We start from the raw sequence: 20,629 nt of genomic DNA on the forward strand, positions 1-20,629 counted from the left end.
TAAGAGTAAACCACAAATCCAAATTTTACTTTTTTTTTTTTTTTTTTTTATACAAATAAATTATGTAACCATTATTTAATTGTGTTTATGTGTACGACGTGGCTTTAATCCTAAATCAGAACCCAGTTGTTTCAATTTCTAAGGTATTGGTGTTAGTAGATGGATGTAACAGTAAATCTAAGTGGACGTAGCTACCATGTTGTATAAATACAAATTGTTCAAGGTTGTGATTTCTTCAGCCATGACTTGTCAGTAAGAACGAATTTTTTCAATAATAGATTAAATAATAATTATCTGAGGTTTCTTTTTCTCTTTTCTGCTTTAACCTTGTTCTTACATAATTGACTTAAACCGTTTTAGTTACTTCGCTGTACTGTACTATTAATGGCCTTTTACTTTAGTTAGTGTATGACGGTGTTTCCATTTCATCAAATGTACACGCATTCACATAATTTTACATTTAAGTTTTTACAAAAAAAAGAGATAGTTTATGCTTTTACTTTGAAAGAAACATGGCGCTAGTTGTCGTCGTATTCTGTCTGCGTTGCGCTGGCTTGACTCAACTTGTCAAAATGGCGTTGTCGGTAGTGGGAGATTGAATTTAGTTCGTATTTTTTCAGTTTATTTATTTATAGATTTGGGCACCAGACGAAACATCAGTCACAGACAGTATGGCGACAATGGATCAGAAATCGCCCAACGTGCTCCTCCAAAGCCTCTGCTGCAGAATCACGGGGAAAAGCGAAGGTACATCAGCGAACGTTAGCATGCTCCGCGCAAGTGTTCAAGCAACGTCAGAGCAAACCTCATTCAAAAATTTCGCACTTTGTTGTTGCTCTTCACATTTATGGCTGTACACATTTACAATAAACCTACATATATCGACTGAATCAGTATCGGGTACTGGCAAATTCGGCGTATAATTCCCCGCTAGGAAGCTCTGGTTTGCTCAACAATTTTACTTTGTACACCGCTTGCGACGGCTTGGCTCTGTTTGTGAACGCACTTCAAGTTAAATTGAAAACGGATCAGATTTTGAGACGTGTGGCCAACTGAGGAGAATCTAATATTTTAATTTTAACAGCCTTGCAAGTAAATAAACGCACATTGAAGTGTCACACTGCTTATGAATAGAGGTTATATGCGTGCGTTCAATAGCGGGGCTTGGTCCTCTCAACGTTAGCTGTCAGTCAATCAACTTGGCTAGATCCTGCACATCCTCCTTAGCAGCGTTATGGTACTCCTAGCCTAGCCATCACTTGTTAACACTGCTAGCTTTGGTCTGATAAATTTAATGTCTGTTAACGTTGTCTCTATGAGATTGCTATCTAGTTAGCGTTCATGTCGATCAGCCCATTGTTTGCATGGTAAGTTGATCCAGTTGTGTGGTGCTAGCTGCAGGCCCCTGCAGGATGCAAGCATCTCCGTGAAAGGTTAGCATGTTTCATCAAAGATAGCTTCAAAGGCGGAGAGTGATCAGTGTGGTCTTGTTTGTTATGTATTTCCTGTGTCTTTTGCCACAAACCTAACATACCAATTTTGCATGTTGACAACCGTAACAGGAGTTTTAGCTGAATGTGGGGGACATGTGGGGTAATAACAGCAAAATCCCACAAATACAGGTTACAACTGTTGGTTGTTTTTGCTTTATTCCTTTGTACAGCTGAAGTTGCCCTCCAGTTCCAGTATGCAGTACGAGTAATCGGCAGTAACTATGCCCCTACAATTGAACGGGATGAGTTCCTTGTGTCAGAGAAGATCAAGAAAGAATGTAAGTAGCATTGGGACAAATGCCTGAATAAAATGATTCATATTCAAATTATTAGAGGTGCTGAGCTTCGTATCCATCATTAAGGCCCAGCAAAGAATTCTGTGCTGTCTCTTTAGCATTTTCCTGACTTAAAGACCAAGCCTGTTCCTCTGTGTTGCTGTCAGGTGCTTATATGTCTGTCCACTCTCTGCACTTTACTTTTAAAAGAAATCAAATATTTATTGCGCTGTAATAGCAAATCCCAGTGGACCTTTATAGCAACCAGTGAAGCACCATTACTGGGCAAACATAGATCAATGCCAAAACAAGAAGGTTTTATTTATCCTGGGTTTTAAGGTGGACTTAATTGAACTTTAATAAGGGATTATCTTAAGGTTGATGAGCTCAGAAATGTAGTCTGTACTCTGGCGTGCAGCAAACTTTCTCCTTCTTTTTGAAATCTCAACAGGGATTTTTAAAGTTACTCAGCTCTTAAAAGCCTTTAAAATGATACATAGTTTAATAACATGTTACTTTGTGCAGAGGAACAGTGTGAGCTGTGTAGTTTGCATTTTGCCGGCTTTTCTAAGCACATACAGACTTCATATTCCTCAGCTATTAATTTCCTGTTTTACTTTGTCTTACTCTGGGTTTCCAGACCCAGGTAACTTCCATTAGCTTGTATTCAAATCCCGGATAGGTTTGTGGAAAGGACTTCACCCACAAGTGAAAGAAAAAACTAAAATTACATTAAAAACCTTGAGAAACACTGCAGAGAATGGAGTAAATCTGTACTTTAGGAGACTTTAAGAGATAACCTCCTTTCAGAATTCCCAGCTAACAGACTTTGTTTTGATGCCATTACAGTGCTTAAGCAGAGGAGAGAGACAGATGCTGCTCTGTTCTCAGAGCTTCATAGAAAACTTCAGACACAGGTTGGTCTTTGTTGCAGATGATCTTCTTCTTCTTCTTCTTCTTGTCATTGTCATAAACAGATCATAATGATTGTTTCCTGTTTGACAGGGCATTCTGAAGCATCGCTGGTCTGTTCTCTACTTGCTTCTCAGCCTCTCTGAAGACCCTCGTAAACCATCCAGCAGAGTGAGGGACACACAAATACAAACAGATTGCCTTTATGACTTCCCCAGATTGACTTTTAAGAAGCTCTAATTTCTTGTTTTTTTTATAGTCCTGTTTCTCCTACCAGCTAAAGTTCCAGTCCTTTTGCTTTCATTCAGTCACATTCACAACCCTCACTTCACTTTCCCTGTCATTCCCAGGTCGGAAGTTATGGGGCATTGTTTGCCCAGGCCCTTCCAAGGGATGCTCACTCGACCCCCTTCTACTGCACACGGCCCCAGAGCCTGGCCCTGAGCTATGGGGATAGGACTTCCGGACTGTCAGCCAGCATGGGCACCAGTGGCATTTCTAGTCTGGGAGTGTACACACTCAATGGACCCATGCCAGCCCCACAGTCACTGCTGTCTGGGTGAGTGGATTCATTTGAACTTCACAAAAAAAACACATACTGAGTGGTTAACCATATATCATAAAATTCAGGACTGGTCAAGTGCATTGTACAATACTGTGCAGGCCGTTTTATTTGGATCATAACTAATAAAATACATTCAGCATGCATATATATATATATATATATATATATATATATATATATATATATATATATATATATATATATATATATATATATATATATATATATATATATATATATATATATATATATATATATACGTATATATATATATATATATATATATATATATATATATACATATATACATACATACACACACACACACACACACACACACATCTTCTCATACAGCAAAATGAGTGTTCTTTTAAAGATAGATTAGCCCTTTAATGACTATATCGGCTGACATCCAATAGAGAACAGAACTCGGTTGCATTTTCAGACCTAAGAGCCCGAACACACTCTGCTCTGTTTAGGCTCTTGAAAGAGGATCGTTATTTATCTGATTCTTCACCTTATCAATTAGCACCAACATTAATCAAATTACATGCAGAAAATCAACTGGCCTGTCAGCTTGACCTTTAGTTAAATCTGTTTTATGAGGCATCAGAAAACCCTACAATTCCAGTTATAGTTATTAATAAGGATACAAAAAGCACTTGAACTGTTTTGGTCCACCTTTCTATTGACAAAACGGCAAATCATCACTATAAATATGAATATAATAAATATAAATATAAAAATGTTCCCATGGCATTATATTGTAGAAACATACACAGGAGTTGTCCTTTTGTTATGCAAAAGCTGTATGTTTTCAGTCAACCCCCTCAGTCTGCAGCAGGAGCTGGGCAGTCTCTGGGCTCTCGACTGGCCTGGACTCTTCCTGTAAGCGCCTCACCTTCCTCCGCTCTTGCACCGCCTGCCGCTCGATCACTCCTTGGACCATCAGCTCCTTCCCCCCGTGTGGTCCGTCCACGGCGTGACGGTGACGCAGCCGGTAAGTGGCCCATTATAACTCAGGATGACTGGATGTCTGCATGCAGTGCAGATTACAGGGTGACCACTACATCCTTAATGTGCTCTGGTTTGTCTGAATGTCCCACATGTTCTGCTGCCATAAACACAAGGTTAGAGGTTGTCCTTTCCATTGCAATAGCCTCATCTTTGAGTTTCAGGACATGTTTGATTAGTTTGTTTAATTAGTCACTGTCTATATTTATAGTACACAATAAATCTTGTCCTCTGTCGGTGCAGGTGAGGTGAATGAGGCGGCACTGGTGCGGGACATCCTCTATGTCTTCCAGGGAATCGATGGCAAGTTCATCAAAATGAGCGCCCAGGATAACTGCTATAAAATAGACAGCAAGGTACTTTAACCTGTGTCGAGAACTGTAAAGCTTTTATTAGACTACTAAGATCAGCATGTAGCACACGTTAGTTCAATTCATGTTCATGCTAGTATTAGTGCTGCATAGCATACCAGAAGGTGAACAGAGAGAGTTTAAAATGGGAAATGTGTGAAGAAAAAGATTTCTTCTTAGATGGAACTGAAGTGGTATAAAAAATACGAACTAAATGGTCACCACATCTCCCGAGTAGATAAAATGATATGAAGACTGTTGTTCTTGATTGGACTTTAGAAGCAACATCCAACAGATCAATAAAAATCTCTTTGGCTCTGAGCCACATCGACCTCTCTTCTCTCTGTCCTGTCAGTTTCCTTTATTCTTCTCTCCTCCCTCTTGTGTCATATCATCAATTGGAAGGCCTTAGATGTTATCTGTCCTATATTCTCTCGGCAGTGCTAAAGATAGGCTTGTGGTCAATCAGGTGTCACCATCCTGATTGAGAAGCAGCCACTGAGACCATATATAAATGAGTCAAGGATATTGTGAGATATTGTGGACTTTTCTTTGGTCCGTTAACTGCACTGTCAAGCTCTTTGGATGAAAGGTTTAGTTAAACAGATGACAATTTAATGCATCAATAATGTGAACACTAAAAAAACAGTTCTCTTGGGTACATTATGTGAAATATGGTAATCCCCGTGATGTGACTCCATCATAGACTGATGATAATTGCTAAAAGTTTAGTTAAGGTTTTCATTAATACACATCTACATGCATTTCATTACCAATCAAACACGTTTATTGTTCATTACATGCTAAAGAAAGAAAAAAATAAAGACACAGTGTTTTTGATGGATGTGCATGTTGTAATGTGCGCTGCACCCCTCCAGGTGGTGCTGTGTAAGTCCCTGAGGGACACGAGCAGCCGGCTGGCTGAACTTGGCTGGCTCCACAACAAAGTCAGGAAATACACTGATGCCAGAAGCCTCGACCGTGCCTTCGGTCTGGTCGGACAGGTGTGTGCCCTCGTCATGTGTATTAATGATCTTTGTGTTCTGGTTAAATCCAAGCTTGTACAATCACTGTGTCGTCCCTGTTTTCTGCCCTCAGAGCTTCTGTGCCTCGCTCCACCAGGAGTTGAAGGAGTACTACAGGCTGTTGTCTGTCCTCCACTCCCAGGTACACAAATCAAACTGGGGCTAACAGATTCATGCTAATAATAACCAGTAGTCTTCAGAAGTTTGTGAATTATGATAGAAATTAAAAACCCATCCTAACATCTTATAAACTACAGGTTTAAAAAGAGTAAAACTTAAAACATACACAGTCACAAAGTACTTTCAGTTTCTTCTCCCCTCTGCATTTGATTCTGGCTAATTCCAGGTGGGTGTGTGTTGTAGTTGCAGGTGGAAGATGACCAGGGTGTCAACATGTGCACAGAGAGCGGTTTGACTCTCAGAAGGCTGTTGGTCTGGATGTACGACCCCAAAGTCCGGCTCAAGACATTGGCTGCACTCGTTGACTTCTGCCAAGGTGGGTTTGGAGTGTGTGTTTGTCTGTGTGTTTAGTATGTTACATTGTATGTTTCATTCTCTGTGTGTTTGTGTGTTCAGGTCGGAAGGGAGGTGAGCTGGCCTCGGCTGTCCATGCCTACGGGAAAACGGGAGACCCGCAGATGAGAGCGTTGGTTCAGCACATCCTCAGCCTAGTGTCACACCCCATCCTCAACTTTCTGTACAGGTGGATCTACGACGGAGAACTGGAGGACACCTACCACGAGGTAAACATCTGGACAAAATATGACACTTCTGACACACCACAGTAACCTGTATATAGTGTTTTATCTAAGGCTTTAACACAAGATTAGTCCTGCTGTCAAGAGGTGTTTTTATAGAGAAACCATTTGGAATATACTGGAAATTCTTCTTTTCACCTCACCTGACGTCTGACCCCAACGAGAAATGAACTATGAGGAGGAAGGAAGGAGAGAAAAAAGAAAGAGGAGAGGCAGGATAACTTCCTTAATGATGACTGATGAGAAGGGTGTAATGGAGAATCCGGTGATGGATGTTTCTCCTTTACTTCTCCCTGCCCTTTATCTCTTTCTGTTTCTCCCACACATTATTTATGTCCAGCATTAATTGTTTGTTATAACTGCGCTCTGGGTTTAAGTGCTGCCTTTAAATACACAAAGGCAAAGTTATTATACCTTCAGGAGTTAGTTTGTAAATACAGTGCACATACAGTCAGTTAACACAGGAAATAAACAATGTCACAGTAAAATGAACCAATCAGTATCTTGCTCACAGTTCCTTCTTGTTTGTGCTTGGTACAGAAGCTGACGCTTGGACTGAGTTCAAAAATGTATCAACATACATAAGAGTATGCGGCCTTCAGCATATCCATTAAGGGGACAGCTAGTAGGCTGCCTTGGAAGTAAATTGAGAATCTAACTTAATGTGACAGAGGATAAAAACCCCTGTCATGGACTGCACACTCTGTCCATGGGTCTATTTATTCAGTGTTTGACCCTTGACTTTATTTTTAGCTAAAGTTTCATGAGACTCCATTCAGGCAATTTAAGTCTCCTTTAGACAGTGAAATGAATTCGGTAATGCAGAAAAACTACAACAATTCAGTATCTCAAACACGAACTCCCCTTATTGCACCTGATCTGATTGTTGTCCATCCTGTTAGGAATAATACAACCTTTTTTGTGTGTGTCCGTGTGAAGTTCTTTGTAGCATCAGATCCCAACGTGAAGACTGATCGTCTGTGGCACGACAAGTACTCGCTCAGGAAGTCAATGATCCCATCATTTATCACTATGGACCAGGCTCGCAAGGTACACACAAAGACAAAGTTCTTTGTTTCTTACCAAAGGTGACGCAAAACAACTTATTCTGTCATGACACAAAGTTGCCCCATATAACTAATTATGATGCTGTTTTCCCTCCTGTCACGTCATCTCTCCCCTCCAAGGTTTTGCTGATCGGTAAATCCATCAACTTCCTGCATCAGGTTTGTCATGACAGAACACCGCCAAGCAAAATCACACCGGCATCCAAGTCTGCGGATACGCCTAAAGATGGTAATGGAGCATCCCTCTCCTATTATTGCACACACTTGTTCCTTCAAAAGTCATTTCACAGCATGCAGATCTGTACATGGATAAAAAGTGTGTTTCTAGGTCACAAAATAGGAAAAATATCAGGTAACATAAAAAATAAGCAAGAACAAGTGATAATATTGTCATTTTTTTGTTCCATTTTGTATTTTTTTAATTTAATTGTCCCAATAAAAACCCTTTTTTAAATTTTGTCCTCATTGTATTGATATTGTTATATCGACGTAGAATAGTTGACTGGCAGTGGTCGATGCTCTTACCGCTCACTGGCCTTGTCCTTCTCTCCTTCTGACTATGATGTGGAAATAGGTATACTTAGCCACAGTGCATTGATTCAGTCTGTAGGACTTGATCAGGCCTGTTTGATCCTAAGCTTTTACTGTATCTATTGAAGGACATTGCAGCCTCATCTCCCTCATAATCTATTTTTCCCCCCTGTAATAACGGGAAAAAAAACTGTTAAATAAAGAACTACAGTATAATAGAAGTTAATAATCAATCAGTTTTATCAGTTTTAAATGAATTTTAATGGACTGATAATTATAATGGGTTTTTATTTTCTTAAACCTTAATCAAAACCTACTCCACCTTTGTCTCCATGTTCTCGCAGCTGCTGAGCTGCTGTCAGACCTGGAGGGGGCCTTTCAGGAGAAGATTGATGCTGCCTACTTTGACACAAGCAAATACCTGCTTAACGTTCTCAACCGCAACTACCTGCTGCTTGAGCATCTGCAGGCCATGAGGAGATACCTACTGTTGGGCCAGGGAGACTTCATCAGACACCTCATGGACCTGCTCAAGTTAGCAATACAGTTTCTTCTCTGTTACAGCACAACTGAGTGATCTACTACATTGTGTATATATAATTTGAGTTTCATCCTATTGTATTTGAATGATGTTTTTGTCTCAGACCAGAGTTGGTACGTCCTGCCACCACTTTGTACCAGCACAACCTGACTGGTATCTTAGAAACAGCAGTAAGAGCCACCAACGCACAGTTTGACAATGCAGAGATTCTCAAGAGGCTTGATGTACGTCTGCTAGAGGTAATTAATCGTATTTATTAATTAATTAATCTAATAAACACAATAAATACACAGTACTTTCAGTTTCTTCTCCCCTCTGCTCCTTATTCTGGCTAATACCAGACGAGTGTGTTCTGCTACAGCTCTGACTTGACCATGACATATCTGTCTTTTGTTGCATCTAGGTGTCTCCTGGTGATACTGGCTGGGATGTTTTCAGTCTGGACTACCATGTCGATGGACCAATTGCCACGGTAACACACACACACACGTAGAATTGCTCAATTATATCTGTATTATTTTTCTATATCTAAAAAATATTTGTGTGTTTCAGGTGTTCACAAGGGAATGTATGGGCCACTATCTGCGAGTGTTTAATTTCCTGTGGAGGGCCAAGAGGATGGAGTACACACTAACTGACATCTGGAAGGGACAGATGTGTAATGCTAAGCTGCTTAAGACTATGCCTGGTATATAGATGCACATACACTCACACATTAACTTTATTTTATCTTTCTTTCTTGTGATGTAACCAGGCGCTGTGCTTTTTACCCTTCAGAGCTGTCTGGCGTGTTGCACCAGTGTCACATCCTGGCCTCCGAAATGGTCCACTTCATCCACCAAATGCAGTACTACATCACCTTTGAGGTCAGGCCATTAGCAAAGCTGCTACCATCAAGCTGTAAAATATCAGTTGGGGAAAAAAAGGAGCAATTACAACAGGAAACGCTCACTCTGCTGTGTCTGCTAAAGCAACTCTGCATGACTGATTTACACCATCACCAGCAGCCTTGAAATGATTGAGGTTAACTCGATTTCAGCAAGTTGTTGGTCCAAGTTCCGACAAATTGCAGAACAATTTGGCAAATGAGAGACTGAAACTACTGAAAATCAGACCAATAAGGTGGTTCTAAGTTGGATTAGCAGCTGATGTCACATTTTTATGAAGTGTGTGTTTTTGCAGGTGCTGGAGTGCTCCTGGGATGAGCTGTGGAACAAAGTGCAGCAGGCTCAGGATCTCGACCATATCATTGCTGCACATGAAGTCTTCCTGGACACAATCATCTCGAGGTGTCTCCTGGACAACAACAGCAGGGTAACACACATAAAAATAAAACATACTACCAAGTATTCTTTTTTCCTAATCTCCACACTCACATTTTCACCAACTCTTTGTCCACCCAGTCTCTATTAAACCAGCTGAGGGCCATATTTGACCAGATCATTGAGTTTCAAAATGCACAGGACTCCCTCTACCGCTCAGCACTGGAGGAGCTCAGCTTTAGACTGCAGTATGAAGAGAAGAAGCAGCAGAGGGAGGAGGAGGTTAGAAGGCCATGAGATGGTGGAGACATATGTGTTACAGTAAAACAATGTGTGGTGGTGTTTTTTTTTTTTTTTTGACCTGTCTCATCCTATGTCTGTCTGCTGATTCAGGGTCAGTGGGGAGTGACTGCTGAACAAGAAGCAGAGGAGAAGAAGAGGATTCAGGAGTTCCAGGAAAGCATACCAAAGATGCGCTCCCAGCTCCGCATCCTCACACACTTCTACCAGGTAGCAGCTTGAGCCACCTCCAGGAGCAGTTGTGTCAATGTGCATCTGACATATCTTCAACAGGAATCAGCTTTTGATTTTCTGTCTCTTTTTCTTATTTTTTCTCTGTGTTCACACTTCCATATGTGCCTGTTCTTCTCTCAGAGCATCGTCCAGCAGTTCCTGGTGTTGCTGATGACCAGTTCGGATGAGAGTCTGCGTTTCCTCAGCTTCCGGCTGGACTTCAATGAACACTACAGGTTTGCCTCATAAAACTCAGATAGCAGTGCATCCGAGGTCGTGTAGGCAAAGTTGAATTTGTTTTGGAACTACAGTGCTGTGCAGCAGGTTTTGTTCCACTGTCACATAGAGCCAGGTGAGGAAGAAGGAACGGAAGAGAAAATATAGATGATCACAAACAGGGTTGTGTAGTATAAAGTATTCTGGGACTTTTTTAATAGTCACTAGTTTTTTCCTGTCTGTGGCTTTTTGAAGTCAGTCTTAAAGGCATGGGTTATCTGCTAACTATTACTAATGTCTCTTATTGTTAAAAAATAAATATGAAAAGGAGACTAGTGTAGATTCTGCGAAAGAGAACTGCATTTGGAACATGCTTATTGTGATACTGTAGTTATTTCCTATAAATGTAATTTCTTGATTGACTCCTCTACAGGGCCAGAGAGCCGAGGCTGAGAGCCTCAATAGGTGCTGCCCGGGGGCGACGACTGTCAAATATCTGACATAACAACATTGGTGTTGACAAATGACGTTTGTGGTCAATGGCACACAGAGCACGACGTCCCAGTGTGCAGTTGTGACATCTCAGAGAGGAGCCAACCAGCAAACTTTCAGCGCATCTTATCGAGATGATGTCATGCCTTGGATGGAGCGACCCGGCGCTGTTCTGGCTGCTCAGGTTACACAGGCCGTGGTGGACACCAAGTGATGACATCACGGTAGACAGCTCCACTGAAGTCAGTTGAGAGAGATCACAGGGGAAAAACGTCCTCTAAATCAAAACTTTCAGAGCTTGCGACATGCAGAGAAGACAAACCCTGAACAGGCCGCTCGATGTTCAGCATGAATTCTGCAAAATTTAAAGTCAATTTGGAAGATTTTTTCAGCTGAGTATGTGTGGAGGTAACAAAATGCTGCTGTTAAACTGAGCTCCTAGAGTCACGCAGAGCCAGCTTAGATGGCATGCCTTATTACGGAGGAAAAATACAATCTATCTTCTCTCAGCTCGGTTGCCAAATCTTGTCTCAACACACCTAATGTATGTACATAGAACTTATGCAAAAATGTAGGTATATATATGTGTGTGTGTGTGTGTGTGTGTATATGCTATACACGTTAACACCTGTGGCTCTTCATTTTTCACTAGGGTATGACCGATATACATCTGGCAGAGATTTTTAATTCTTCCATTAGTAGCAATGATTAAAATGATGAAAGTTTGATCATTCACATTTCCTTAAAGAGACTGTTTCTGCTGTTATTTTGTTTCCCTCCTAGTTTGGAAACATGCAGCATTTACAGTATGAGGGACTAAAACATTGCAGACAAACAGGAATCTTCAGAGTACTGAATGTTAATATTTATGCTCAGTATTAGCACGCTAGTACATCGGTCTCACCCTAGTTCCTCAAATCCCTTCTTAAAAATCCAGGGTTTTTGTATTATGTCAGGTCATCTACATTCACAATCACAAAGAAGATTTGAAAGTGCACACACACACACACACACACTTTCAGACAATTCTGCTTAAAGCGACAAAAAGATAAACTGCTCATATAGACAAATGACCCCTCTGTTGCCTACTTTACATCACTCTACCAATATTTAAAGTTAACGTGTGGTTCTGTTTCCTGCTTAGTTTGCAGCACATGCTTTTATATCTGTATTAGAGACAGATCATATTAAATAAATCCTCGCAAAAACCACAATAACCTCACTACTTGTCACTGCGTAGAACCTGTAAAAATAAATGTAAATAATTCAGTATAAAAGTGCAGCTTTAAAGAATCTATCGGTTATAAATGTTACCACAGACAGTTTATTTTTAGAGACTTCTAACATTGTCAAAAAAAACAAAAAAGGAGTGATGCTATTGGTGTGTTTAACGTGAGATTGGATTGGATTCACACAGAATGTTGAATGTCCTTATATTTCATATATTACACAGATGAGGAGAAGCAGTCAAGCTGCAATTCTTTGCTGTGACCCCAAGCAGAAACATCCAATTTCTCTAAGCTTGCATCAGTTGGAGAGAAGCCCTGAGTCCAAAGTGACAGCTTTGAGTTATACACACACCTTAATCCTTCTTTATGACCCAAAGCTAAAGAGTAAAGGCTCAAAGATGGATAATCATTCAAGTCACAATTTGCTGGATTTTCACATCAACCTTCTTTTGCTGGTAATACATGGATTTTGAGATTGAAACAAGTAGCATTTATATATCACCTCTGATATTTGTCTCTCCACATAGAAGCTGTTATGCTGGAGAAAAGTAAGAAAACAGACATTACTTTAAATGCTGAAAACCTCAACCTTTCTAACTGTATCTCAGTCTTAGTCAGTTAGGCTCCCAAACATTTAACAATAAAATAACTGGTTGATAACAAATTTCATTTGTCTCTCTAGAAGTTAAGTGTGGGCTGTTTCAAATTGTGTTTCAGGGCAGGTGATGTTCTCCCCCATCTGCCCTGCAGTCACTGTTAACTCTTTACAGGTTTGCTTGTGTGTGTGTGTGCAGTGATGTTCCAGGTTTGATTGTTTCCTTTTTTCTGGGGGGGGGGGGGTCTTTTTCTATTAGGTTTTTTTTTTTTTCCCCCCCATTGTACTTGTCAGTGATACAAATCGGTGCTGCATCTGGTCTGTAGACCACTTAACTGCTTTCTGACAATGACTTCCATCACACTCACTGTCTGCCTGTGTTTCTCCTCTGCGTTGTATAGCACATGATGTATAGAATATAGGGAAACAAACCATCCCGCTTCTTCTTTAATAAAATGTTTTTCCTTAACGTGTTTGCCTCTTGACTTGAAGCTGTTGGGTGTGAGAAGATTTGTTTTTACTTGCTGCCACCTTCTGGCCATAGGTAGAAGATAATAGTTGATTATTTCTACTATTTATTTGTGTCTGATAAAATATGTGTCAAATATTCACAAATAGGATTTTTTTTGTTTTGTTTATTCCCTAATCGCAATAAACGAGAAGCCCGATTATACTGATTTTTTTTTAAATGTGGCTATTATGCTTTTTATTTAAATATATTTTTAACGTATTTCTTGTCCTCTTAAAATGCTTTTTGAAATTGAGAGCAGGATACAAGATAACACCTAAATACTTCATCTGCATTCTTTATTATTTAACTGGAAAGATCTTTCACTTGTGTTTATTTGAGAATTACAGTGGTACTGCTTTTTCAGTGTCAGACAAGATTTAAGCCAATTTGCAAAATTTCCATAGTATCCTTATAAAGTACAATTATTAGTTTACTGACCAACATCTAAGAAGGTATTGCAGGTATTTTGCAAGTTTAAGTCACAAAAGTCATGAAAGGAAAAAACTACTCCCACATCCCACAACAGTTCAGGTTGTGTCTTAGTAAGAATGGTGCTCCCAGGCTCACAATTCATTAGTATTACATCTCAATAATATTAGAGGACTTCTGACTGATGGATCATAACAAAAATGAAGCCGAAAGAGCTGAGACACTCAGTCCTTCAGTACCTAGTGTGGGTCAGAACTGAATACAACATTTGTTATAACAACTCCGTAGCTGCTTTTCAGGAGCTCGCAAAAGAATTACACACCTTCAGTTATTTGTTGTTCCTCGTGCAGTAGCTGTTGTCAGATCTGCCACATTGTTACATTAGTTTTTCTTACCTGATTATAGGATATCATAAATAGGATATCTTTTACAGCACACTTGCTACAGCACAAAAAACTGCATCTAAAAATTTTGGAATAATTTTAGAAAATTGTTAATGTAAAATTGTAAAGACTTTGAAGATCCCACCATCTACAGTATATAATATCATCACTGCATGGGCTCAGGAACACTTTCAGAAATCACTGTCTGTGAACACATTTCGTTGTGCAATTCACAAATGTTAGTTAAAACAGTATCATGCAAAGAAGAAGCCAAATGTGAACCCGATCCAGAAACGCTCATTTAAAATGGTCTGAGGCAAAACAGAAAAGTGTTCTGTGATCAGATTAATCAAAATTTGAAATTGTTTATTAAAACCATGGATGCAGTGCCCTGCGGACTAAAGAGAAGAGGGACCATCCAGCTTGTGATCAGCAGACAGTTCAAAAGCCTGCATCTCTGATGGTATGGGGCTGCATTAGTGCCTATGGCGTGAGCAGCTTACACATCTGGAAAGGCGCCATCAATGCTGAAAAGTACAAAGAGGTTTTAGAGCAACATATGCTCCCATCCAGACAATGTCTCTTTCAGTGAAGGCCTTGCATGTTTTATCAAGACAATGCTAAATCACATACTGCATCCACCACAACAGCATGGCTTCGCAGGAGAAGATTCTGGGTCCTGAACTGGCCTGTCTGCAGTCCAGACCTTTTACAAATAGAAAACATTTGGTACATCATAAGACGAAAAAATCCGGCAACAAAGGCCCAGGACTGTTGAGCAGCTAGAGTCCTGCGTCAGACAAGAATAGAATAACATTCATCTTCTAAAACTCCAGCAACTGGTTTCCTCACTTCCCAGGAGTTTACAGACAGTTGTTAAAAGAAGAGAGGATGACAGAGTGATGGTAAACATCACTCTGTTCCAACTTTTTTAAGATGTGTTGCTAATAGCTAATATTTTCCATGAAATGGTAAAATTTCTCAGTTTTAACATCTGATATGTTGTTTTTATTCTATTGTGAATACAATATGGATTGATAAGATTCATAAACCATTGTATTCTGTTTTTAATTTACATTTTACTTTGGAATTGGGGTTGCAGATTTTGCCCTCACAAACACTTTTCCCACGTAAGACTGAACCATGCAAAAGATGAACCACTAGAGGGAGCAGCAGTTTATCTTTTCCATCCATTATCTTTCCTACCATCAGACTCGGCCTTTTAAGTCTTTAATGCTGAATAGAAGACAATCAGAATGCTTTACAAAAACTACAATCAACCTCAAACTGCGCAGCCTCTGTGGAGCATTTTTGTGGATGAAAAAAGTTGCTGTTTTCAAAGAACAGTTAGTGACACAGAAGCAAGAAGAAAAGTCCTGCCAGCCATCCAGCATCACCACGTCTTCTTTTTTCCTGGAGAAATCTCTCCTCTCAGCTTCAATTTCTGTCTCAAAAACCAATTCCCTTTGACAATTTACTCATTCAGCCGTTTGAATCTCTGCTGTTTGTGCATATGTATGCATGTGTAAATGGCTGTTTATTTGTCCAGAGAGCTGTCTCTTCAGGCCTGTATACATAATAGCCTCTTGCTTTTGTGGATAACACTTTGAGAAAATTGTCAATTTGGGAAGCCAGAGTGTCGAGCGGGTTCTGACTGCTGAGCCAGATCAAACCCACTGCCTGGATCTTCTTTCTTTTCATCTTCCTTCCTTTCTGTGTGTACGTGATGTATCTACTGTAAGTGTGGTGTTTGTCAGTGCATTGGTCTGTGACATCAAAATGGTTTCTGATCCCTCAAAACATTTCTCCCAGTATTCCCAGTGCCCTCATGTCATTTTTTCTCAACAGAACGAGCTTTGCACCGCTGACCTTTATATTGAGCAAGACCTCCCTGACAAACTGACCTGGTGTCAATTTTTTCTGCCTGTGTCAGTGGTTGTGAGTCTATTACAGCCTCAAAAACATCCACTCGCTCTTCAACCTACACATATATTACAAAAATAAATTTCTCTTTGTTAATCTTCAAGTATTAACTCTTGACATTCTTATTATTTTAAATGATCAGTGATTTGTTTGAAATGTGTGTATGTGTGTGTGTTCGTGTGTGTGTGTGTGTGTGTGTGTGCACTCTTACCTAAGCACGTACAGGCAGATATGACTAGCAGCTGCATCTGCACTTCCACCAGCCTCAGGGCTCATGCTCACTGAAGGGATGGAGACGACGTCTTCACTGTCACCAAGAACACTGGGGCCATGTATTTGGTATTTTATGTGGAAACTGAGGGATTACCACACTTAGGTTCAGCAAAAGTATTTACACCTTCATATTTAGAAATAAAAATGTGTCTGACATTTACTAATCATTTCTAAAAGGTTTCCTGGAAAGCGCCACTGTATGTAGGGATATATAAGCAAGTTGATTGTGTTGAGCTGTTGTTAATTTCTGGAGAGTGTAGCTATAGGCACAAATGCTTAAATATATCCCTCTTGATAAATTAATTCAAACTTAACTTTAATAAAAATGTTTTTAATGAAAAAAAAAACAATTGTACTAGCTGAATTTTCATTAAGCATTATGTTAATTTAAAAAATCCTTGATTTACACTTTCTGATATTTCAAAATAAAGGCATGCAAACTTTTTCAACCAGATGAATAACCTGGATACAATTAGCTTAGCATCAAGACAAATCTAACAGAAAGCTCACTATTTGACATGTTACACACCATTTGCCTTTCTCAAGAAGCATAAGTATATCCAAAAATTTGTATATATATTTATAATATAATATATATAAAAATGAAACATTTTAAATTGAAAGAGTCATTAAAGCTGTGAAAAACGACACCTGGTTACATTTGGAGTTTAGATATCAGAACTCGGAGGATGATACATGCCCTTTCTCCACAGTGGCGGGATTTATTCAACTCTTTTTGATCTGCTGAAAGAATAACGTGACCAACTGTCACATCCCATCATGCATTAGCCACACTGCAAATGCCTAAGCTGAAGACTCGTGCACCAGCCTTTTCTGTCCTCTCACTGTTCCTCATTATATTCCCTATGAAGAGCATTAAAGTCTAAGCTGCTTCACTTTCCTGTGGCTGACTCTGATCTCCATTTGTATGACCCTCCAACAGAGTTGTATAAGGTTAGGCAGGAAAACACTGTGTGTGTTGTCAAGCTCAGAACAGACAGATAACATTTAATGGCATTTTCTGGCACCAGCAGAGAATTTTATCAAGACGGTGATTTCTTGTTCCCCCTTTACATCCTTGTTGTCCCTCTGCTGATTTCCAGCTGCAGACGGTCTAACACAATGCACAAATACAGAAAGCACTTCAATATGCCAGCATCACACCACACCCCTGAAGCCTTCTTCTCCTCCACCTCCATTGTTCGCAGTTTGCCGTTACAGGAGTCTTGAGGACAGATGTTCTGCATCAATTGGAAATTGGGATTTTAATGTAGCTAATGCAGTTATCAGCGACTCTTGCGCTGGAAAGTACAGCGGTTGTCCACCGATCCTGCAGTTGTTGGTTCGATATCCAGCTCCTTCAGTCACATGTCGAAGCGTCCTTGAGCAAGACACTAATCCCCAACTTAGTTGCTCCCAGTGAGCGTTGGCCAGCTGCATGGCAGCTCCCCCATCAATGTGTGAATGTGAGTGCGAATGGGTGAATAAGAAGCAGTGTAAAGCGCTTTCAGTGCCAATAGGTGGAAAAGCGCTATATAAGTGCAGAGCATTTACCATTTATCTATGATAGCTTCGCCCAGATACAGAAGAAAGTGTGAAAACTACTCTCAGCTGTAGCTAGAATAATTGTCTCCACAACAGGCCCAAACCTTTTGCCTTTTGAAGTGGTTTCTCACATTAGAGTTTCTTTAATTGTACCCATGTAGTTAATTGTGAGCCTCTAAAAATAAAGTTGTTGCTGTTCTTCCTCTGGATGAAGAGGTTTAGTTTGCTATTACAAAATTAGACTATGTGAAACATGCAACACACTTCTGCACATTCCGACCTTCTATGTCCCCAGTTCTAGTCTGGTTCTGCTCATGAACGCTTACAATGATTGCAGTCTAACGTGTAACCAGACCACCGACTAATTCATCGTAAAACCTGTGTCGCAAGAAGAGAAGAGAAGCCCACAGCTGGATTCATTTTATCTCAGTAAACTCTTGGAGCTTGTTGACATCTGAAATTATTAGGAAGGATGCATATCAGAGAACAGCACAGTGAGAGTCACAGGCATAATATGAAAGGTTGACTCAAGACAAAACAGAGTAACACAAATACAGATAGGACTAAAGAAGACTAAACAGAAACAATAGTTTTTAAGGAAGCAAATGTCAATCTGTGCTTTCTTCTCCAGCTTCTCTTCTTCATCTCTGTCTAGAGGTTTCTGCATTGGAGTTACTTCTTTCTTATTCAGGCTCTTCTCTGCTCATCTCCCCCTGCATTACCTGACTCCTCCGCACATCCACATCCTGACAGCTTTTGCTCTGTAGTTCAATATTTAGAATTTTAAGTGAGTCTCGCACCTGTACTATCCACCGGCTTCTTTAAGACACTCTTGTCTCAGCTGTCTTTGCCAGTTCTCTGTTACTTGGGTAAAATTCTGAAGCCTCATCTGGATTGAGCCACATCTTCCTATGAATATCATGTTCATTTAACAATAAACAATAATAAAAACTTCACTTTAACACTAAGAACACTTTCAAGTTTAAGATGGTGTCTGCCCCCTTAAGTTCTGCCTTATGAAATAAAAAAAAAAAAGAGTAGGTGCAGACTAACTGTGTGGGTGGTCAACCATGCAGACAGCCATTACTCTTTGATCAAGTGATTTTCAGGTTGTGTATGGTGGTGTGGCTCCTCGGTGTCCACAAGACAGCAGAGCTGCCTGTCAACTAGCTGCAGAGAGACATGACAGCGCAGTCTTGCCTGGAAGTTTCTGGTGTCTTGTTATATGCTCATGGCTACAGTATATTGGCTCGACAAGGCAGTGGAAACACTGACGTGCCACTCGAGAAGTGACTTACAGTACAAACAGGAATGTCCTGTCCTCTGCAATATTCCTGAGGGTTTACTAGGGTTAACATTTAAGTCATATTGCAGGAAGATAATGTTTGCAGAATACATATCAAAAGTTTAAAATGTAAATAAATGAAATGAAAATGTTTTCAAAATTACTGAAAATGTGGAAAACTGCTTTAGGTGGATTAACTAGGTTCAGATCTGGCCTGAGGGCTTTGTAGGATTTCTCTTCTTCTCTCTCCCTCCTTTGCTGTTACTGATTAAAACACAAGTCACGGTATGTTCAAAAACAGACTATAGTCCTGGTGGTCGAAGCTTGTATACAGCTTACTGTCCTACCTTTGTTCCTGTAATCAAGTGAAATCCAGTAAAGATGTAGCCAAGAATCCAGGACACCTGAGGATGTACAGATTTCTACATGCTTACAGTGTTTCTTATAATCAGTTAACAAGTTAATTAATCATTTAAAAGTCAACACACAATCCCTGCCACCTGTTTTATTGTTGAGCAGCACAGCTGACATATGTGGGATTTGAAATTTAAGAAAAAAGCTACATAAGGAAAACTTTTGGGAATCAACTTGACTCCAAATCCGCTCTGCAGTCCTTCCTTGCATTGCTCTGCTATGCTAAAAACAGCCCTTCAGTTGTTATTCTCATGAAATTATGATATATAAGAAGCTACAAAATTTGCAAATCAAGCAGAAAAACTTGAATTTCTCTGATTGGTTAGAAGGAGGAGCTTCCATCAAAGCTTAGGGAAAACCTGTGCACTGCCAGTGAAAGCACCTTATTACATTAAAACAGGTTTCGGAGCATGTTACTATACTGTGGCATTAACTACCCTGTTTCTGAAAGTTAATTCTTACTTTTTATCACTTCATTAAACACTGGCAGGCTAATGAATCCTTCCACTGCATGTCATGTACATCGCCTTTGAAAAAGCTTCTCCTCAATCGGGATGGGTCTTCTACAGGGTCTTGTACATCATCAGCAGGCGATGTTTGAGCAGCTCCGTTGTTTCCTTCCAAACCCCTCTTTTCTCTGGAATAGCTGCCTCTAGCACAGTGTGACATTTCACTGACACTGCCCTCATGGCTGCCCTTTTCCTGCCTGCGGTTTATCAACCCTGTGCATGTGCTCTTGTGGGAATGACGCAGTTTCACTGTTTAAATATTCCAGAGTAAAGTGCATGAGACAAATCATCTTCTGAACTCTGCAGGTGTAATACCTTCAAAAAGGTCATGAAGATGCTTGGGGGAGGGGGGGCAGCAGTGGTGATGGGAGGAACATCTAAATTCCTTCCCAAAACTCATTATCTTTTTATCATATTTGGTTTCAGAATATGTTTATGTTCAACACATTGCATGGTAAGGTCAAAATGATATAGAACGTCTCAGCAAAGTGGCATTTCAAGAGTAAGATCTTATTAATT

At 40.0% G+C, this 20,629-nt stretch overlaps 1 protein-coding gene across 2 annotated transcripts; it reads left to right on the forward strand.

The window, feature by feature from the left end:
- The first annotated feature begins 551 nt into the window (after positions 1-551).
- Positions 552-13,307, forward strand: tubgcp3 (tubulin gamma complex component 3). Of its 2 annotated transcripts, XM_067493553.1 has the most exons (23): positions 552-747; positions 1,664-1,771; positions 2,618-2,685; positions 2,774-2,851; positions 3,031-3,239; positions 4,067-4,245; positions 4,503-4,615; positions 5,488-5,613; positions 5,708-5,776; positions 5,998-6,130; positions 6,211-6,377; positions 7,332-7,442; positions 7,580-7,688; positions 8,335-8,524; positions 8,635-8,770; positions 8,935-9,003; positions 9,084-9,219; positions 9,309-9,397; positions 9,714-9,845; positions 9,935-10,075; positions 10,187-10,303; positions 10,448-10,542; positions 10,956-13,307. In XM_067493553.1, the coding sequence occupies exons 1-23, from the start codon at positions 672-674 to the stop codon at positions 11,020-11,022; spliced, it is 2,718 nt and encodes a 905-aa protein (XP_067349654.1). In that variant the 5' UTR covers positions 552-671; the 3' UTR covers positions 11,023-13,307. The 2 variants fall into 2 exon arrangements, with proteins under 2 accessions (XP_067349654.1, XP_067349655.1); XM_067493554.1 differs by lacking the exons at positions 10,448-10,542; positions 10,956-13,307 and having other exon boundaries at positions 9,935-10,094.
- Positions 13,308-20,629: the final 7,322 nt, after the last annotated feature.

This window comes from Channa argus, chromosome 23 (genome assembly GCF_033026475.1).
Source record: "Channa argus isolate prfri chromosome 23, Channa argus male v1.0, whole genome shotgun sequence".
Lineage (NCBI taxonomy): Eukaryota > Metazoa > Chordata > Actinopteri > Anabantiformes > Channidae > Channa > Channa argus.